Below are 22,612 nucleotides of genomic sequence, written 5' to 3'. Positions count from 1 at the left end.
ATTTGCTACAATGGCCCACTTATTACACTGGAAGGAATGCCCATGTACTGCTTTTGCAATTTGCAAGTCAAACATTAATTGTTAATGGACCCAAGGAGATGAGATTACAATTATACTATTAATAGTACATCATAATGGCAGCCATGTTCCTGCTGTGAACATATTTCATCATCAACCTCAAGAAATCAATCTGGAATTTCTCACCTGACAAGACTGGTGACAAGACAGAATCATGACGTCTCTCAGTGCGGTGCATGAAACTTGTCAGAGATGAGTGTAATCTTTGGAATACATTAGTATTTGGTATAATAGATCAAAATTAGTCCAGGGTGAGGCTTAATCTAGAATGGAGTCTCTCCATACAAAAGCTTAATCGGTGTCCGTGAAACCATCCCAATGTTATACCCAATGAGAACCAATACATCATGCAACAGTAACTGAGGAAATGGCTTTAATAATTAGAAGCCCTAAAATGTGAATACAGCAATTGATTTGTAATGTCTCCATTAAGTTAAGACTATGTCCATTTTGGAAAGATAAAACATTTTTTTTACATCGACACCAATGTTAACAGGAAAATGTACACACAAGAAAAATGCTGTAAAATGATGTACCCAGACCAATGACTTAAAATGTCTAATGGAGAATATAAAGTATTAAAGACCTTTTTCGGCTGACTAAGCAGGTGTTCATCAATATCTAAATTTACCATGCCTTCCAAGTGTATCTGTCTATATAAAGGGCTGAAATGAATGTACATTTTTACTTCTTTAAAAAAGATTTCATACCAGATTTGGAATGTCCTTATTGACTCACCTCAGGTGCAGCCTCTGTTCTCTTAAGTGTCTGCAGCCGGCTTCCACATCTTCACGGCAGTCCCAACTGATCTGGAGTCAGTGCGTCACCACAGAACTCTGCATGCACAGCTGGCAGACAGACGGCAGACGCTCGACTGCTCAGAGCAGACACGGATCTCCTGCTGAACGCAACGTCCGTTTCCCAGCCAATTATTTAAAGGTGTAATCGGGAAGATGTGTGTTAAAGCATTGTTACAAGACCACTGTAAATCCCTTCCTGTCATTGAAAAAGGCTCAATGACATGTTGACTCACCCTTCTGCCTGTGTTTACAGTCCTTAAATTCGGGTTGCAAAATGTACAGTTGACGGCCTGACACTGTACCCAAACATTGTACAACTGTACCATAATTCAAGCTCATAGGTTGAAAATTGGTTCTAATTGCCACAGCCAATGGTGTTTCAACATCAGTGCATTTACAGAGAAGGGTGAGGGATAAACAGTGTTGTGGTTTGAGGGCGTTTTTTGTTGCTATTCCTCTCGACTGTTACAAGTCCGAAATTACCTATTGTACCTTGAACAACACTTCAGGCCATGGGTGCAGGCTGAATTTGATAAGAACATGGGGTTCATCCCCAGAGCCAATCCAATGGTTTGACCGATGAGCCTATGTATATGGGTGGAGAAATCGTTACTTTTATTCTGACCTGACGAAGATCAACTATGGGTCGAAATGTTGTTTGATACTCGTGAATACCCAATATATGATAGAATTATACTGAGTCCTGGTGTGTAGGCTCCAATTTAATTATAGAAATGAATGTCCCCCCTTTATCACATAGTCCACATAACCATTGTTAAGAATAGTGTTAACCTGCCACATGCCAATAATGTTAAGCCAAGACAAATGTCACATGTTTTATTATGAAACAAATGTACACAAACAGTTATATCAAAAATACACAGACATATGTACAGCAAATCCCCGAGAACAAATGAAACATTATTTAAAATTAAAGTATATTTTCAGTATTTAGTATTGTCAACCCATCGTACAGATCACATTTTTCCCGTGCCCCAAAATGACACCCTGTCACACACATATGCCGTTTCATGGTAGGTTCCTGTTAATGTTTGTTAGAATGTTTCACACCAAGTGTGAGAAGATCACGAAATGGTCAACTCCCTGATGAGTATAAAAATTAAAAAAACTGCGAAGCAACCAGTGCTTTTAATTTTTTTAAATTTTTTTTATCTTGGCTGCCTATAGTTTCTTGGGCAGCAGTTTGTGCCAGTGGTGTTCTGTGCTTTTACAAACTCCTCATTTCTTAAAATGCTTTGTTTGTCATTACATGATGCCGGTCCAAGGATAGCGTCAGCGTTGACGCATTTTCTCCATATACCTCTGACATTCCAGCTTTGATCTCTGAACGAATCGTCACAGTGCAATCTCCGTCGAAGGCGGCTCGATAAAGCGGGTGCCAATTACAGACGGTGACACTTCGGAAATGCCAAAGTTGCGTCAAAATGCACCGACTGCCGATTTCACATCTGGAGACCGAAAAACCTGGGGAAAAAGTGCTCAGTTTTCTTCAACATGAAATGCGTTTCATGCGCACTCTAAAGCAGAGTATGTCACATAAGACACTGGTGAAAGATAAAAATGGCATCTTCCGGAGAATGGGTGACCGTATACTCATAACATTTTAGGGCTGAGCGAGATCATCCGTGCAGTAAAAAGAACAGCCATCTTTTTTTTCCCCTAATCAACACCCAATAGATAAGAGCCACCATTTTCCCCCCCAGAAGCGTGGGGTCTGGTGGCTTCTGCAGTTTGGATTGCTCACCACTGCATCAGGTATCCGTAAAGAGAAAATGCACCACATGGTGGCGAAGATAGTTATTGCACTGGATAATTATTGTCACGGTCTGTCCCCCAGCCCGACCATTAATCCACGCATCGGATAGTGAATGCTGCCAAAAATGGATTCTTGGCTCAAAAATCGTCACTATAGTCGTGTTATCCGCACCTGGGACTCCACAGTACCTGCCTCTGAAATTTTGCATATGTTTTCCCAACTGTACTGGCCTCTACACAACATACGGGCCACTGCAGACGGTTACACAGGGAGACCGCTCTGAATGCCAAACCTGTCTTTGGCCCCGCAGTTTCAGTTCAGAGACACTTCACTGTCACGTTGGACACTGCACCACGTTAAAAATGGACAGGGCCCCGGGTAATGCTTGAGAATTTCTTCGGACACAAAAAGAAAGGCGAGTTTCTGCTTCATTGAGTAGTACTTATTCTCCCACACAGAAGGCAGCGTGTGTCTGTGTGTCTGTGTTAGTAGGAACACATTACTGTTTAAGGCAGCACCTGTCCGACCTCACTGCGCTCCACTGCGCTGGCGACACCCTGAACAGAAGTGAATAAATTGGGCAGGACAGCCTCTCTTGCAGCTCTACCTGCGGTCCATCTCCTCCTGGGCCTGGCACACAGGGTTCAGCTCACTCCCACTTATAGATCTTCAGCATCTTCTCCGTCAGGGAGGCCAGGTAGCTGTCCTGGTTCACCTCGAAGGGGCAGATGTCCAGCACTGGGAGGTCTGCAGGCAGCTTCTGGATCAAGGCCCCTGTGCTGGCGTCCCACACCTGGGGGGGGAGAGCGGGGGGCAGGAGGCAGGAGATGGGGCGGGGGAGAGCAGGAGAGTGGAGGTAGGAGAGGGAAAGACAGAGTGAGAATGGAAGAGAGTGTGCCGTTGGTTTTGTGAGCCAGCTCTCATTACATACAGAGTTCCCTTCACAGGGGTGGGGGCGTGAAGACCCCCCCCTCCCCCCCAGCAACAGCAGCAGAGTCAGGTCGACTGGGCCCTCTTTTCCCACTGAAGCAGCTGTGCAGTGGGATCTCCACACAGTGGGGCTGCTGTCTTTACTTTACATGACACTCATTTAGCTGACGCTTTTATCCCAAGCAACTTACAGTTGGTTAGAATAAGCCAATCCCCCCCGCCCCCCAGAGCAATGTGGGGTTAAGGGCCTTGCTCAAGGGCCCAACAGCTGTGTGGATCTTACCAAGGCAACATCAAGAGATTGAACCATCAACCCTGCAGGTCCCAGTCAAGGCTAACCTCTGCCTCCCTATCCCCCCTATACCCCAAACAAGGCTACCCTCTGCCCCAAACAAGGCCCAATAAACCCCCTATACCATAAACAAGGATACCCTATGCCCCTCTATACCCCCAAACAAGGCCCCATAAACCCTCTATACCAAAAACAAGGATACCCTATGCCCCTCTATACCCCCAAACAAGGCTATCCTCTACCACCCCATACCCCAAACGAGGTTACCCTCTACCGCCTCAATACCCCAAACGAGATTACCCTCTATCGCCCCTCTATACCCCAAACAAGGTTACCCTCTACCGCCCCTCTATACCCCAAACGAGGATACCCTCTACCCCCCTCCCATACCCCAAACGAGGTTACCCTCTACCGCCCCTCTATACCCCAAACAAGGTTACCCTCTACTGCCCCATACCCCAAACGAGGTTACCCTCTGCCGCCCCATACCCCAAACGAGGTTACCCTCTACCGCCCCTTTATACCCCAAACAAGGTTACCCTCTACACCCCCCCCCCCCCCCCCCCAATACCCCAAACGAGGTTACCCTCTACCGCCCCATACCCAAAACGAGGTTACCCTCTACTGCCCCATACCCCAAACAAGGTTACCCTCAACTGCCCCATACCCCAAACAAGGTTACCCTCTACTGCCCCATACCCCAAACGAGGTTACCCTCTACTGCCCCATACCCCAAACAAGGTTACCCTCTATCGCCTCTATACCCAAAACAAGGTTACCCTCTATCGCCTCTATACCCCAAAGAAGGTTACCCTCTGTCGCCCCTCTATACCCCAAACGAGGATACCCTCTACCCCCCCCATACCCCAAACAAGGTTACCCTCTACCGCCCCTCTAGACCCCAAACAAGGTTACCCTCTACTGCCCCATACCCCAAACGAGGTTACCCTCTGCCGCCCCATACCCCAAACGAGGTTACCCTGTACCGCCCCTCTATACCCCAAACGAGGATACCCTCTACCCCCCCCCATACCCCAAACGAGGTTACCCTCTACCGCCCCTCTATACCCCAAACAAGGTTACCCTCTACTGCCCCATACCCCAAACGAGGTTACCCTCTGCCGCCCCATACCCCAAACGAGGTTACCCTCTACCGCCCCTTTATACCCCAAACAAGGTTACCCTCTACACCCCCCCCCCCCCCCAATACCCCAAACGAGGTTACCCTCTACCGCCCCATACCCCAAACGAGGTTACCCTCTACTGCCCCATACCCCAAACAAGGTTACCCTCAACTGCCCCATACCCCAAACAAGGTTACCCTCTACTGCCCCATACCCCAAATAAGGTTACCCTCTACTGCCCCATACCCCAAACAAGGTTACCCTCTACTACCCCATACCCCAAACGAGGTTACCCTCTACCGCCCCATACCCAAAACGAGGTTACCCTCTACTGCCCCATACCCCAAACAAGGTTACCCTCAACTGCCCCATACCCCAAACAAGGTTACCCTCTACTGCCCCATACCCCAAACGAGGTTACCCTCTACTGCCCCATACCCCAAACAAGGTTACCCTCTATCGCCTCTATACCCAAAACAAGGTTACCCTCTATCGCCTCTATACCCCAAAGAAGGTTACCCTCTGTCGCCCCTCTATACCCCAAACGAGGATACCCTCTACCCCCCCCATACCCCAAACAAGGTTACCCTCTACCGCCCCTCTAGACCCCAAACAAGGTTACCCTCTACTGCCCCATACCCCAAACGAGGTTACCCTCTGCCGCCCCATACCCCAAACGAGGTTACCCTGTACCGCCCCTCTATACCCCAAACGAGGATACCCTCTACCCCCCCCCATACCCCAAACGAGGTTACCCTCTACCGCCCCTCTATACCCCAAACAAGGTTACCCTCTACTGCCCCATACCCCAAACGAGGTTACCCTCTGCCGCCCCATACCCCAAACGAGGTTACCCTCTACCGCCCCTTTATACCCCAAACAAGGTTACCCTCTACACCCCCCCCCCCCCCCCAATACCCCAAACGAGGTTACCCTCTACCGGCCCATACCCCAAACGAGGTTACCCTCTACTGCCCCATACCCCAAACAAGGTTACCCTCAACTGCCCCATACCCCAAACAAGGTTACCCTCTACTGCCCCATACCCCAAATAAGGTTACCCTCTACTGCCCCATACCCCAAACAAGGTTACCCTCTACTACCCCATACCCCAAACGAGGTTACCCTCTACTGCTCCATACCCCAAACGAGGTTACCCTCTACTGCCCCATACCCCAAATGAGGTTACCCTCTACTACCCCATACCCCAAACGAGGTTACCCTCTACTGCTCCATACCCCAAACGAGGTTACCCTCTACTGCCCCATACCCCAAACGAGATTACCCTCTACTGCCCCATACCCCAAACAAGGTTACCCTCTACTGCCCCATACCCCAAACAAGGTTACCCTCTACTGCCCCATACCCAAAACGAGGTTACCCTCTACTGCCCCATACTCCAAACAAGGTTACCCTCTACTGCCCCATACCCCAAACGAGGTTACCCTCTACTGCCCCTCTATACCCCAAACAAGGTTACCCTCTACCCCCCCCCCCCCCCCCAATACCCCAAACGAGGTTACCCTCTGCCGCCCCATACCCCAAACGAGGTTACCCTCTACCGCCCCTCTATACCCCAAACAAGGTTACCCTCTACCGCCCCTCTATACCCCAAACAAGGTTACCCTCTACACACCCCCCCCCCCCAATACCCCAAACGAGGTTACCCTCTACTGCCCCATACCCCAAACAAGGTTACCCTCAACTGCCCCATACCCCAAACAAGGTTACCCTCTACTGCCCCATACCCCAAACAAGGTTACCCTCTACTGCCCCATACCCCAAACAAGGTTACCCTCTACTGCTCCATACCCCAAACGAGGTTACCCTCTACTGCCCCATACCCCAAACGAGGTTACCCTCTACTGCCCCATACCCCAAACGAGGTTACCCTCTACTGCCCCATACCCCAAACAAGGTTACCCTCTACTGCCCCATACTCCAAACGAGGTTACCCTCTACTGCCCCATACCCCAAACGAGGTTACCCTCTACTGCCCCATACCCCAAACAAGGTTACCCTCTATCGCCTCTATACCCAAAACAAGGTTACCCTCTATCGCCTCTATACCCCAAAGAAGGTTACCCTCGGTCGCCCCTCTATACCCCAAACGAGGTTACCCTCCACCGCCCCTCTATACCCCAAACAAGGTTACCCTGTACTGCCCCATACCCCAAACAAGGTTACCCTCTACTGCCCCATACCCCAAACGAAGTTACCCTCTACTGCCCCATACGCCAAACGAGGTTACCCTCTACTGCCCCATACCCCAAACGAGGTTACCCTCTACTGCCCCATACCTTAAACGAGGTTACCCTCTATCGCCTCTATACCCAAAACAAGGTTACCCTCTATCGCCTCTATACCCCAAAGAAGGTTACCCTCGGTCGCCCCTCTATACCCCAAACGAGGTTACCCTCCACCGCCCCTCTATACCCCAAACAAGGTTACCCTCTACTGCCCCATACCCCAAACAAGGTTACCCTCTATCGCCTCTATACCCCAAAGAAGGTTACCCTCTGTCGCCCCTCTATACCCCAAACGAGGTTACCCTCTACTGCCCCATACCCCAAACAAGGTTACCCTCTACTGCCCCATACCCCAAACAAGGTTACCCTCTACTGCCCCATACCCCAAACAAGGTTACCCTCTACTGCCCCATACCCCAAACGAGGTTACCCTCTACTGCCCCATACCCCAAACGAGGTTACCCTCTACTGCCCCATACCCCAAACAAGGTTACCCTCTACTGCCCCATACCCCAAACGAGGTTACCCTCTACTGCCCCATACCTTAAACGAGGTTACCCTCTACTGCCCCATACCCCAAACAAGGTTACCCTCTACTGCCCCATACCCCAAACAAGGTTACCCTCTACCGCCCCTCTATACCCCAAACGAGGTTACCCTCTACCGCCTCTATACCCCAAACAAGGTTACCCTCTACCGCCTCTATACCCCAAACAAGGTTACCCTCTATCGCCCCTCTATACCCCAAACGAGGTTACCCTCTACTGCCCCATACCCCAAACGAGGTTACCCTCTACTGCCCCATACCCCAAACAAGGTTACCCTCTACTGCCCCATACCCCAAACGAGGTTACCCTCTACTGCCCCATACCTTAAACGAGGTTTCCCTCTACTGCCCCATACCCCAAACAAGGTTACCCTCTACTGCCCCATACCCCAAACAAGGTTACCCTCTACTGCCCCATACCCCAAACGAGGTTACCCTCTACTGCCCCATACCTTAAACGAGGTTACCCTCTACTGCCCCATACCCCAAACAAGGTTACCCTCTACTGCCCCATACCCCAAACAAGGTTACCCTCTACCGCCCCTCTATACCCCAAACGAGGTTACCCTCTACCGCCTCTATACCCCAAACAAGGTTACCCTCTACCGCCTCTATACCCCAAACAAGGTTACCCTCTATCTCCCCTCTATACCCCAAACGAGGTTACCCTCTACTGCCCCATACCCCAAACGAGGTTACCCTCTACTGCCCCATACCCCAAACAAGGTTACCCTCTACTGCCCCATACCCCAAACGAGGTTACCCTCTACTGCCCCATACCCCAAACGAGGTTACCCTCTACTGCCCCATACCCCAAACAAGGTTACCCTCTACTGCCCCATACCCCAAACAAGGTTACCCTCTACCGCCCCTCTATACCCCAAACGAGGTTACCCTCTACCGCCTCTATACCCCAAACAAGGTTACCCTCTACCGCCTCTATACCCCAAACAAGGTTACCCTCTATCGCCCCTCTATACCCCAAACGAGGTTACCCTCTACTGCCCCTCTATACCCCAAACGAGGATACCCTCTACTGCCCCATATCCCAAACAAGGTTACCCTCTACCGCCCCTCTATACTCCAAACAATGTTACCCTCTGCCCCCCCCCCCTCACCCCTCACCATGGTGGAGTGGGAGGCCTCGTCTCCGGCACACACCAGTGTGGAGTGGTCCCGGGCGGGGCTGGGGAACACGGCGCTCTTGGTGAGCAGTTTGCAGGAGGGCCCGGCGCTGAAGGTCTGCACGGGGAGGCAGGAGCAGGCCGGGGGGCGGGCCGAGTCCTGGGGCGCGCGGCTCAGCTCCATCAGCACGCAGCGCAGCAGCGGGTTCGAGCGGCCTGCGGAGGGAGAGGCTGCATTACATTACAAGGCACCCGGCAGACGCTCTCATCCAGAGCGGCGTCCAACGACGGCCGAGTCCCCGTCTGAAAGCTCCACGCCCCAAGCCTACAAGCCAACCTGACACCCTGGAAGGAACGGCACTCGCCAGGTTCAAAAAGCAGGAGTTCAGCTGTCCGAAGTGTCTTAACTTTGGAAGGCTTGAGGACGTGGAGCTGAGCAGCGCTGCACTAGACCATACTGAACGACCGGCAACCCCATCGCAGAGGAAGCCCGACGGGAGGAGAGCTGAGGCACGGGCAGGGGGCGTACCTGGCCGGTAGGTGACCAGGCAGTGCCGGCTCTCCGGCTCCACCTGGATGTCGGTGCAGCCGCCCGTCTCCAGCGGCAGCACGTGCGGCCGGTACGTCAGCTCGTCCACCTGCTCCCAGAAGCAGCCGCCGTCCAGCGAGCCGGCGATCAGACCGCCGCAGGGGAAGGTGCTGGAGGCGGCGCGCGGCACGTAGGACAGCGAGGCCACCGGGCACCTGGGGGCACAGGTCAAAGGTCAAGGGTCACATCAGCTCGGGAGGGAAGAGGACAGCGAGGTCAAAGGTCAGTCACGTCAGCTCAGGCAAGGAGAGAGCAAGGCCACCGGGCACCTGGGGGCACAGGTCAAAGGTCAAGGGTCACATCAGCTCAGGAGGGAAGAGGACAGCGAGATCAAAGGTCAGTCATGTCAGCTCAGGCAAGAGGAGAGCAATTGATACAATTGGCTCTCACACACTCACACTGTGATTAGTACCTTGCATGGCAGCCTATCAGCTCGTCAGGAGCAATTGGGGGCTAGGCGTCTTGCTCAGGGACACTTTGACACACCCAGAGTAGGGGATCGAACTGGCAACCTTCATTGTAAAGCGCTTTGGATAAAAGCGATATATAAACGCAGTCCATTTACATGCACGTCTTCTGAATTTCATTTTGCCAGCCGGGCATAAGTCAGCTTCTCTCCCAACATAGTCAATTCCCCCGATAAAAGCGTGGTCATTGCCTGTAACCTGTAAACCCCAACAGCTACAAAAGCACAGCATAGCACACACAAAGCATACAAGAATTAAAGAGCAATTATATTGAACTGGAAATGTGTGATCCTTCCACCAAATCTTGTCCTGTGGTGCTTTAGCTCAGACCAGGGGGTTATATTACGGGATTAGTTCACAGAGTAAACCCGGGAACCCTTCCAAAACAGGAACATGGACCGAAGGCAAAACTTGATGGTTTTTACTTGGTGAATTTATCCAGCTAATCCTGCTCCGTGGTGTTATGTTCGGTAACTTTGTGATGTCACAGGAGTACCAAAGAGATAAATGTAAAATGTAATGTGATAAACGCGGGGACCCCACCCCTCACCTGGAGCCCTGGGGGGTGAGCTCCTGGACGTGGGTGCTGGTGTCGCGGGTGTCGTAGAGCAGCACAGAGCCGTTATTCAGCCCGGCGTAGACGTAGTTGCGGTTGTCCAGGCACCAGCAGCAACTCCACACAGGCCGGCCTGCGTTGTACGTCTGCACCACCGTGTTGGTCAGCAAGCTGCAGAAGACACACACAGAGACAGACACAGACACAGACACAGACACAGACACAGACACAGACACAGACACAGACACAGACACACACAGACACACACACACAGACACACACAGACAGATACAGACAGATACAGACAGATACAGACAGATACACACACACAGACACACACAGACACAGACACACACAGTCAGCTGTGAGCCTGCAGCAGCACATCTGTACATCTCACTGTTCCACCATGTCAATATCTCACAGTTCAACCATCTCAACATCTCCCTGTTCCACCATCTCACTGCTCCACCACGCCATGTCACCATCTATAGATCTCACGGTTCCACCTGAGCAGCTCTCACACCCACTGAAGAGAAGTTTCCACCCAGATGTTTCACAGTCGTTAAACAAATTTTAGAAAAGTTGGCAAAAGAAAATGCAAATCAGTGTGTGTTCCCATCAACCACTGTTATACGAATACTCTGAGGATTATGCAACCAAAAGAGGACCAGCTGGGACCAGCTGCTCCTTTTCTGGCTTTCTGGAGCAAAATCATTCAACTCTTATTTTCAGAATAAATTATGATGCGTCTGCGATCTATTTCCATCACTCTTTATCGCATCTTCTCTTTATCGATACTCCAGCTCATCCACCTCGGCCGAGTGTAATTTGCAATGTTTCGCAGTTTGTTTGTTTGTTTGTTTGTTTTTGTTTTCCGACATTTCAGCCGTTGGCACTCCGGTTCACTGATGCGCAAATTCTAAATTTGCATAAAAACGGTTGGACGGAAACCCCGCTCGAGCCAGTGACACATCTACACATCATGCTGTTCCCTCTCAGCAGTGTAATCACACACACATCTACACGCACGCACGTACGCACACGCCCATGCAGACAGACTCTCAGGTGTGGGGTAGCTGGAGAGTTTGAGCATGTTGTGGGGTAGCAGGGAGGGCTCTCACGTGTGGGGTACCTGGTGAGTTTGAGCGTGTTGTGGGGTAGCAGGTGGGGCTCTCAGGTGTGGGGTACCTGGTGAGTTTGAGCGTGTTGTGGGGTAGCAGGTGGGGCTCTCAGGTGTGGGGTACCTGGAGAGTTTGAGCGTGTTGTGGGGTAGCAGGTGGGGCTCTCAGGTGTGGGGTACCTGGAGAGTTTGAGCATGTTGTGGGGTAGCAGGTAGGGCTCTCATGTGTGGGGTACCTGGAGAGTTTGAGCGTGTTGTGGGGTAGCAGGTGGGGCTCTCAGGTGTGGGGTACCTGGAGAGTTTGAGCATGTTGTGGGGTAGCAGGTGGGGCTCTCAGGTGTGGGGTACCTGGTGAGTTTGAGCGTGTTGTCCAGTGCTGCGGAGAGGAGCAGGCTGTCAGGCTGTCTGCTGAAGGCCAGGCCCCGGATCTGCTTGGCGTGGATGGGCACGTACTGAAAGGCCTTCAGGTCCACCGCACTGATCTTCTTCACCCCGCAACCTATTCATCATAATCATAATAATAACAATAATAAGCTATTTGCCTGACGCTTTCATCCAAAGCAACATACAGTTGATTAGACTAAACGGGGGCCAATCCCCCCGAGTCCCATTCTTATACCTTAACCACCAGCCTACATGCTGCCCAACCTGCCCAGACAACTGCGACACACAAAAAAAAAGCTAAATGGTATCATACCTGGTCTTGAAAACCCCCAGGGTTTCTGCCTCCACTACATGACCTGGCAAGCTATTCCACACAGTGACTACTGTGTGAAAAAATACTTCCTAATATCTGAGGAATGTATCCTTTGCCAATTTCCATCATGCCCCCTCGTTCTGCTAGCCGAACTCACACTGAAGAATCGCCTGGCGTTCACTCCAAAATCCCCCCTCAGTACCATTTTACTAAGCAAAAAGGAGATTAAGCATCTTTAAAACACTGGAAAGGTGTACAATACGGGACCTTTAAACAAGAAGATAAAGACATGTAAATACTGGATAGAGATTGTTTTTGGCACACAAACGTCGTCTTCCGGACACCGGGACCTGAAATTAAACGCAGAAGAGAGAGGGACGAAGAGCGCGTGTCGGAGCGTGTCGGGGCGTGTCGGAGCGTGTCGGGGTGTGTCGGGGCGTGTCGGGGCGTGTCGGAGCGTGTCGGGGCGTGTCGGAGCGTGTCGGAGCGTGTCGGGGCGTGTCGGGGCGTGTCGGGGCGTGTCGGGGCGTGTCGGAGCGTGTCGGAGCGTGTCGGAGCGTGTCGGGGCGTGTCGGAGCGTGTCGGAGCGTGACACACCGGGTACGAGGGTGGCCTGGGGGGAGGGCTGGGAGACCAGCAGGCAGCTGAGAGGCTCGCAGTACGACATCACCCTGCACCCGCCCGTCTGTGACACCAGCACCGCCTTGGCGAAGGCGTAGTGGCGTCCCGGAGCGCCGTCCTGTCTCTGGGACAGCCCCAGAGCGGGCCCCCCCCCGGAGGGCTGGGAGAGGCCACAGCCAGGCTGGGCCATCAGCGTCTTCAGCTCCTGGGAAGAAAAAAAAACAAAAAAAAAACGAATTCTGTGTTTAGCTGACACTTTTAACCAAAGCAACTTACAGTTGGTTAGACCAAGCTGGGGACAATCCCCACCCTGGAGCAGTGTGGTGTTGGGGCCCAACAGCTGTGCCAATCTTATCGTGGCTACACCAGGGGTTTGAACCGCCACAGGCTACAGGCCACAAGGCTACAGGCTACAGTTCTCTGGTGCTGCGTACCTGCAGCTGTTTGCGCAGTTTCCCGCACTCGTCCGTCAGCACCTGCAGCTGCAGCCGGCACTGCGCAGACTCCAGCTCTGCCTTCCTGCGCAGCTCGTGTTCCAGCTGCAGAGACCTGCGCACACGGGGTTAACATGCTCACACTTCACAATCAGGGACAGGACCTGGCCAAGGGTTAACACACAAACACACGCAGCCACACACACAGAGACACACACAGACACACAGACACACACCTCCTACCTTCTCATGCTCTCCTGCTCGCTGTTGTCAAGCGCCCGGAGTTTGCGTGCGTACAGCGGGACGATGTCTGACTTCTTGGCCTTCTTGTTGCACTGCAGACACACAGCGAGAGTCGATAAAGCACAGGCATTCTGGCACCGGGAGGACCAACACACAGCACGCACTGAGACACACAGCACGCACTGAGACACACAGCACGCACTGAGACACACAGCACGCACTGAGACACACAGCACGCACTGAGACACACAACACGCACTGAGACACACAACACGCACTGAGACACTCAGCAGCACTGAAAGGCATTGAAACGCATATTGGGCGGCCTGTAGCGTAGTGGTTAAGGGTAAATGCCTGGGACAAGCAAGGTCGGTGGTTCTAATCCCACCGTAGCCACAATAAGATCCGCACAGCCGTTGGGCCCTTGAGCAAGGCCCTTCACCCTGCATTGTCCCAGGGGAGGATTGTCTCCTGCTTCGTCTGCTAATATGCCATATATATGCCAAATGCCAATAATGTAACGCAATATTACACACTGAAACCCACAGAAATGCACAGTAAGGCTAGTTAACACCACAGCCGATCATCGTCATATTCTCTATTGGAGGTGAAATCGACACACAGCGCTAATCACCGCAGCTGGAGCTCCACTTCCTCCCAAGAGAGGAGCTGCGTTCTCCAGCAGGCTGTCACTCAAACCAGCCACCCTCTCTGAGCTGCGTTCTCCAGCAGGCTGTCACTCAAACCAGCCGTCCTCTCCGAGCTGGAAACGGCACTCGAACTAGCCGAACCAGGTCAAGTGCTCTTTAAGCTCTGAAACCTAAGACGGCACCACCGCCACCAGGTTTTGCGTCAAACGAAACTCGTTAGCGGTTGGATCGAAGGGCGTTGACCATTGACCGTGAGACTTTTTACCCGTCAAGGTCACATGTTATTATGACACAAGCTTCCACATATGTACTACAGCCACATTGCAAACAGCTCTGTATCTGATCAAATTTCTCCATGAGGAAATTTGTGTTATTGGAATTCAACTTAGATAGGGTTTACTTTTCATGTTTAATGTTTTTAAATGCTTTGCTTTGATTTTATGCTGCTCACCAAAGCGATGGAACATTTCCGATACTCTCGGACTTGATGGCTCTTTTGCACGGTTCAGTGTAATTTGTTCTGTCAAGACGCCACTCTTGGAAGAGACCACTAAAATAGCAGTTACACAGCTGTAGTTAGCCCTTGCTATGGACACCTTCAAGCATTTTAAACTGGCAATATGCTGAAGACATGCAGTCACTTCAACCCTGCTCAGGTTTGCCTGTGACATCAGCTTCCAATGCCCAGTCCTCATTCACTTACAGTTTATAGCAAAGTTACTCATATTATTTGCTTCTTTCATAACACCACAAAGTAAGTTTCAGTCTTTCAGGTCCTGAAATACAATAAAGGCTCTGTTTTTTTGCATAGCGGCACCGTTGCTGTGGAATTTCAGGCTGGGCTGAAATAATTCTTCTTTTAACGCTAACTGGCAAATGCCCACTGGCTCAGAATAACTATGAACAAACAGAAGCGGAGGCCTAGATCATCCTGCGAAACATTCTTTTCCCTCGACACCGCTATCAGCAGAACTTTAATCTTTCAACATATTGTTCATAGTCTGGCTGACATTAAACTTACGAAATGGTCGCACTAATTTACTTTGGCTTGGAATATGTAACTTATTTGGTCAATGGGCCTCTTGCAAGAACTACTCGTATGAACAGATTTGCTCTTCAATCGCTGGTAGAGTGACTCGAGAACTTGGCACATTCTGCAATCGCTTGTTGAATTTTTTTCGAAAGTAAAATTCTCTTACGAGTGGTCCCGACTTATCGTACAAATCATGTAAACAACGCATTCCAAAATGATGGAAAATTATGAAAGTCTGTCGAAAGTCTGTTGTATTGTTCACTACCCCAACTCATCTGGAGCGACGTAAGATTTGCACCGCAAACCCTAGAGAACCCGTGTGGAACCCATGCACAATAAGTTGAGTGCAGCTGTTGGTAAATGGTAAACGTTTGCACTTATATAGTGCCTTTTATCCAAAGCACAGTACAATTCACCCAATCACACACACACTCACACACCAACAGCGATTGGCTGCCATGCAAGGCACCAACCAGCTCGTTTGAGCCTCGCTCAGGGTCACTTCGACACGCCCAGGGCGGAATCGAACTGGCAACCCTCCGACTGCTCTTACCCCATGAGCCAACTGGGCCCTTAAACCCACATAGCTCCGGGGGGGGACTGGCCCCTGCTTAATCAACAACAGCAAGTCCCCTTTTGGATAAAAGCATCAGGCTGAAAATAATAATCAGGAATGAAGGCTCACCTGCGGACATTTGGCTCCGTCCCCTCGTAGCCAGCGTTCGATGCACTTGAACCCAAAGAGGTGGCCACAGCGCAGGGTGGCCAGGCGGTGCTCCCCCGTGGTGGTCCAGGACTCGAAGCAGATGGAGCACGTCTCGCCCTCTCCCTCGTCTTCCTTATCGGCACCAGCAGGGGGCGCTCTGAGGGCCAGCTGGGCCAGTGCAGGCGAAGGAAAGGGGAGATTACGGTATCCACGCAATATACATGATGTCGGTCTGAATTCAGGTTAAATTATGTCACGGGACATTTGGGGAACTAACGGGTCAGAACTACTGACCACAAACTCATGTGATGTTGAGCGCATAGGTCATTTTACAGCACAGTCTTGTATATATGCATTTCATGAGAACATATTTGGCCAAGTATAAATAAGCATCAGTATACAGAATACTGTCAATAGTGGAATGTCTCTCTCCCCCCCCCCACCCCCATTGCATTAGCATAAAACGAAAGGTTGCAATTGGTCATCCTTGACTCATTGAAACCATATAACCAAGACACTGAATTTATACATTTGAATTTATAAAGAAATAAATAAAATCTGAGTAAAACTTTAATAAATAAACTATCATAAATATCACCCTCTCACCGAAAGTAAATGGTAAATAGCTGGCATTTATATAGCGCCTTTATCCAAAGCGCTGTGCAATTGATGCTTCTCATTCACCCACTCATACACGCACTCGCACCCCAACGGCGATTGGCTGCCATGCAAGGCACCAACCAGCTCGTCAGGAGCATTTAAGGGTTCGGTGTCTTGCTCAGGGACAGTTCAACACAGCCCGGGCGGGGGATCGAACTGGCAAACCTTAGACTGCCAGACAACTGCTCTTACTGCCTGAGCCAATATCGCCCCTTTACTAAAGTAGAAAAGCTGAAAAGGAGCATGCAGAGAAACACAGTTCAGGTTAATAAAAACATAAGGGGTTTCCATTGGCAGCTAGCAGGGGTACCTCAGGCTGTTTCGCAGCTATGGGTGCCGACCTCTCCGTCACCACGGCGACAACGTGATCTGCATAAAACACAAATAATCAGATCCCATAATCAGAGCCTTTCAGAGAACAACCCATCCAGGACCAGGGACAATGGAAAACCACAGAGCCGATGACTCGAAGGACAGAACAACACCCTTAGCTATAGATATAGGTCAGATCTCAAAAGACTCTACGCAATCCATTTTTTGTTCTCCCTAAAAAGCGTCAAAATAAACATGACGATATTTCCACATTGAGAGACACGTAATTATTTTGTCAAATAATTACAAAAACGTCAATTGCCATGTTGACTGTGTATAATACGTAGTCTCCAAAAGACAAACACAAAATCCTCTTGTAATGGGAATTAGAATATTGTTCTTTCAGCATTTAAAACAGTTTAAAATCTTAGCTGAGTAAATAATAAAAATTAATAATAATTAATCAATTAAAACAGCATAATGCTTGCCATTTGACCCATTTTGGACAGGATGTGGCCAACTTGTTGCCTACAACATGTCCGAAAGTGTGCACACGTGTGCTCTTGTGTAAGACGAACATAAATTATTCGACCCACGAGCCTTCACCCCAAGTCAGCACAGTTGGCTGAACTCAAACCTTTACTCATACCAGGTGCATTCGCTCAGTAAAATCATTGTCAACTCCTCATAATGCCCAATCAGATATAACTTAGAATAAATGGCCTTTCATTGTCCCCACATAGGGAAATTCAGGTTACCACAATAGCAGAGGTACAGTTAGAAAGTTAAGTCACGCAGAAAAGAATATATATATATATATATATATATATATATATATATATATATATATATATGTATATATATATATATTTTTTTTTTTATTATTATTATTTATTTTTTTTTTAATTAGCTAAAAAAAATTGGTAAAAATATAAAATGTATGCAAAATAAATGACATTAGAGTACACTTATTTCAACAGGTGGTCAACATTACATTACATGTCATTTGGCTGACGCTTTTACCCAAAGTGATTTACAGTTGATCAGACTAAGCAGGAGACAATGCTCCCCTGGAGGAATGCAGGGCGAAGGGCCTTGTTGTGGCTACACCGGGGATCGAAACCGCCGACCTTTGCGGGGTCCCCAGTCACGCACCTTAACACACGACGCCACCCAGGACAAGCGCGACGGACAGGGAGGAGCGTTTACCTGCAGCAGCGGGGTCCGGGGGCGGCGCGGGCCCTCCCGGGGCGCTCGGGCCGAGGTCCGACAGGGGAGCGAGGAGGAGGGGGCTGGCCGGGGCCGGAGCTTCGTCCTCGTCCTCCGACTCGCTGACCGGCGGGGCGTTCCCGAAGGCCGGCGCCACGGCGACGGCCGAAGGCACCCGGAGCAGGAAGTCCAGCGGGCGGCTGGGGGCGAGGGAGGGCTGCGTGGAGAAGCGAAGACGAGGACCCGGCCTGCGGCACAGAGACCGAGTACAGTTATTTAGGCTGACGCTTTTATCCAAAGCGACTTACAGTCGATAAGACTAAGCAGGGGACGATCCTCCCCCCCCCCCCCCCCCGAACCAATGTGGGGTTAAGCGCCTTGGCTCAAGGGCCCGACAGCTGTGTGGATCTTCTTGTGGCTATAATAAGTACAGTTACAGCTAGCCATGAAATCACATCAATAACTTTCCCTGTTTTCCTTCCCGATCAGCTGTAGCCAGAAAACCCAAACCATGTGTAGTGTTACGACTTGACTATTCAGGAATACATCAACACAACATGACTTTGTGATGCAATGACCATTTGGTGATGTAATGTAATGTAATGATGCGCACTTATCCCTGGTTATGGGTATGCACTTTGTTGTAAGTCGCTCTGGATAAGAGCGTCTGCCAAATGCCATTAATGTAATGTAATGTAATGCACCGATTCTCAACCAGGGTTCAGTTCCTATTTCCACCAAATGGGCATCTTGGCTTCCAATTTCATAATACCTTGTACATACTGTTATTTTTATAGTTATAAATGTTATATTACATTATTGGCATTTGGCAGACACTCTCATCCAGAGCGACGTACAGTTGATTAGACAATCCTCCCCTGTAGCAATGCAGGGTTACGGGCCTTGCTCAAGGGCCCAACGGCTGTGCAGATCTACTACACTGGGATTCGAACCACCAACCTTCCCAGTCATTTACTTTAACCACTACGCTACAGGCCGCCCCTGTGGGTTTGATATGGTATTCTGGTATGTTATGGACGAGGCAGCTAGATCCTGGCCTGTCCCCATCATACAGTACCTTGCAGCCCGTCTTCTGATTGCCCGTGGGGCGCTGGGAGCCGGTGCCGTCCTCGGCCCCGGCTCCATCCCCTGACTGAAGGCCCAGGCACTCATCAGCAGCCGCGGAGGGTGCGGAGGGTCCGAAGGCTCGACTTCTGCCTCCTCATTCTCCTCCACGTCAGTGCTGCTGTCAGAGTCGGGGATTAGGATGGGCAACTGCGCACCACCGTCTCCGGTCACGGTCTCTGTGCCCCCCAGCAACAGGTCCACTTCCATGTCCTCCATTGGTTCCCTTTTAAGCGGGGAGGACAGCCGCTGAAATTGGGAGTCAACAGTATCAACAATGGCCGACAGCTAGCGTTACGTTAGCCAAGTTGCTGGCTAGCTAGCGATAGTACATTGGAAGAGACAGATGTACTGTGCCGTACTTGTACAGCGAACAGAAACGCGCCTTGTCAAATACCAACATAGCTAAATTGCTGTGGCTCACGTCTGATAAAGCTCAAACTAAACTGTGTTAGCCAGCTAGCTAAGTTACCTACAGCGGCTATAGTTAGCTTGACAACTTACAGTATTCCAGTTACGTCGGACGACACAACTTATTGCAATTCAAGCATGCAAACTAAAGATAGATAGCTAGTTCGCTTAATTGTTGGCTGAAAGTACAAATACAAAACATGTCCCAAAACGTTATTTAACTTGAGCAAGCTAGCTAGCTGATTTAGTAACAAATGTAACTATTGAAACTATTTTCCAAGCTAGTTGGCTAGCTTTCCTCGCTAACATTGCGATAAGAAAAATCTGTCCAACTTAAGGTAGCTGGGCTAAAGTTACCATTACCTTGCACAACTAGCTAACTTAACATAACGTTAGCGAAGATGCAGACAGATCTCATTTAGCAGTATGGTCAGCTAGCGAGCTTGGATGACCTAACCAAGACATATAGCTCCCTAACTAAGTTATTAATGAAGTAACGGTAACGTTAGCTTGGCGACTAACATTGACCACCGCTCGATAGAAAACTTATTTAGGCTAGCTAGCTACGTTTGTAAGTTAACACTGCTTGCACTAGAGCTAATGTTCATTTAGACAGCATGTTCATCATGGTTAACCTCGCCTTGCAAGCGGAGCACTAGACCACACAGTACAGGCCCCTCTTAAATAAACAGCGGCTATAACGTTATAAAGATGGCAGTGAGGCAAATTATCTCGTTACTGTCAACGACTCGATCAAACAAATACCAGCAAACAACGAATAAGAAAATTACGGACAGCTAGCCCAGGTTAGCTAATGTTAAATCGCCAAGTTAGCCAGCTAGCTAAACATCTATCTTTTTATCATTTTATCCATGCACCAAACATACCTTTCGACTGGTGTGAAGTCTCTACTGGTAAAAAAAAAAAAACTGGAGGTTGGATTATGAAAAAGAATTAAGTAAATGTAATAGTGCTATGTAATGTTGTAATTGAATTCTACCGTTCCACCAATCACTTTCCTGGTCATGGGAAGGGTCTAATCTACCCGCCAGATAAAATATTAACCCGCCCCTTCCTTTTTATTGTTTTCTATTGGTTATAAATAATTGTCAATCATTCTTGCTTAACATAACGGGAATCCAAAGTGTTATTTTACAGTTCAACGGTAGAAATAGTTCTAACACACGAAGCATGTTTAAAAAAATGTTTTAATACAGTAGCTACCAAAGTTTGGCCTCAAAAAGCAAACAACTAACTCCAAAGCTAACAACGAAAGTTTGCTCACTTTTTTGTCAAAAAATGTTGTTTCACATAAACTGCACAAGCCATTTTCGAAATAAGTGTTCCACAAATGTACAGATCTAGTTCAAGAAACAAAAGTATGAATAAGGTTATTGTTTTTTTACGCCCTCCACTGGCTGAAATGGCATCGCATCTGTCAGATGTTCGGTAAATATGAACAGATGTTATTGGTTGAAGTGAATCTATTCTAAACAGACGTTTTTTGCTCATATATATTGGCCAATGGGGAGAACTGGACTGTAGGACTTACGAGCAATTAGCAGGGACATGTAGAAGAAAAATAACAAGGATGAAACACGAAATAATCCAAGGTTGGAGCTTCATTTTGTGGCTTTGTGAAGTTCTGTATTTATATAAATTGAAACTAAACTTTTAAGGACCAAGAGCCTGTGTGTCATTGCAATAATTATTACCCTGAAAAGTTTGTCTCAGTACTGTGTAGGTATGGAGAATGCCCAACCAGCCAGTAATTTAGCAAATTGCAAACCTGCAGATCTTATAATTGGTCATGCATTTAGCTTTGTTGGACATACATTTGCATGATACTTGCTGGCTTGGTCATCCACCTGAACATTTTAGGCATCTCAACAGACAAGAACAGACAGTGTTTTTATGACAAATATATTTTATTTCCTCAACCTTATTCCCAAAAATAAATGTATATCATGATGGGGTATGCCCTGTAAAAAAAGCAAGTCCTAGAAATGTAGAGGTTCAGTTCACATAGCTGAACCTCTGCAAGATGTTTGTATATAAACAGAAAAGTACACCTACTGTAACATATTTCCCTTCTGCATCTTCACAGATTGAAAGCAATTACTGAATGTAATTTCAAGGTACCACAGTTTGATTTTTAGATATTCGATAACAAATGGCTAGTTCTTTAAAAAATTGTTTTTCTTTATTAAATGCTCAATACCCATAGCTGCAGCTAAAATTATACCAAAATAAGCAGATGAAGATAGAAACTAGTTTTGGCAGTTGGGCATTGAGTTAAAAACAGGATACAAATATTATGAAATGTATTTGCATACTAGATGTTTACTGGAACAAAACTACTTGAATAGCAACCGGAGGATGATGAAACGTTGGGTGAGCTCCAACAAGATGAGTCCATCCTCTGTCTTTGGGTAGTGGGGTCCTGCTCCAGAATCTCACTGCCCTGCCTCTTCTGTCCAGGGCAAGGTCACTCCTTGTCCTGGTCCTCCACAATCTTCCTCAGCTGGTCCACCAGCACTGTGGAACAACAAATCAAAGCACAGCCAAATATACACCAAGCTTTATTTTTCCCTGCTCATCAAATGATTTTAGCACTGACCATAATGCCTTATGGAATGCTCAATCATACCCAGACAAATGAAATGAAAGCTATTTTTCTGAGACGTTCTATTTTTAAAATTTATTTTGCATGCCATTATTTGACTACCAACCAATGCATTTAGAATTCTTCAAGCTTCTACAAGATTTGAATGATTGAAATAAAACTACTTTATTTGGTGTGCACGGACATTTTGCCGCATAACATTCAATGTTCTGTGGCAAAACCAGAGGACTGG

General features: G+C 48.9%; 1 protein-coding gene across 3 annotated transcripts; it reads right to left on the bottom strand.

The window, feature by feature from the left end:
• Window positions 1–1,700: 1,700 nt before the first annotated feature.
• On the bottom strand, window positions 1,701–20,775 carry rfwd3 (ring finger and WD repeat domain 3). 3 transcript variants are annotated; one of them, XM_061222186.1, is made up of 13 exons: window positions 20,642–20,775; window positions 19,297–19,592; window positions 18,219–18,466; window positions 17,008–17,066; window positions 16,017–16,205; window positions 13,649–13,740; window positions 13,406–13,520; window positions 12,948–13,176; window positions 12,002–12,152; window positions 10,528–10,704; window positions 9,451–9,665; window positions 8,923–9,137; window positions 1,701–3,448 (listed from the first exon to the last, which is right to left on the bottom strand). In XM_061222186.1, the coding sequence occupies exons 2-13, from the start codon at window positions 19,560–19,562 to the stop codon at window positions 3,305–3,307; spliced, it is 2,100 nt and encodes a 699-aa protein (XP_061078170.1). In that variant the 5' UTR covers window positions 19,563–19,592; window positions 20,642–20,775; the 3' UTR covers window positions 1,701–3,304. The 3 variants fall into 3 exon arrangements, with proteins under 3 accessions (XP_061078170.1, XP_061078169.1, XP_061078171.1); XM_061222185.1 differs by lacking the exon at window positions 20,642–20,775 and adding an exon at window positions 20,118–20,388; XM_061222187.1 differs by lacking the exon at window positions 20,642–20,775 and adding an exon at window positions 20,118–20,388 and having other exon boundaries at window positions 19,297–19,569.
• Between the last annotated feature and the right edge of the window lie 1,837 nt (window positions 20,776–22,612).

The sequence above is a fragment of the Conger conger genome, chromosome 15, assembly GCF_963514075.1.
Source record: "Conger conger chromosome 15, fConCon1.1, whole genome shotgun sequence".
NCBI classification, from domain to species: domain Eukaryota; kingdom Metazoa; phylum Chordata; class Actinopteri; order Anguilliformes; family Congridae; genus Conger; species Conger conger.
This window is presented reverse-complemented; position numbering and strand designations above follow the sequence as displayed.

Coding starts and splice junctions, on each gene's coding strand:
- rfwd3 (XM_061222186.1), bottom strand. CDS start 19,562: ATGGAGGACATGGAAGTGGACCTGTTGCTGGGGGGCACAGAGACCGTG. Junction 18,467..19,296: donor ATCAGAAGACGGGCTGCAAG/GTACTGTATGAT, acceptor TCTGTGCCGCAG/GCCGGGTCCTCGTCTTCGCT. Junction 16,206..17,007: donor TAGCTGCGAAACAGCCTGAG/GTACCCCTGCTA, acceptor GCACTGGCCCAG/CTGGCCCTCAGAGCGCCCCC.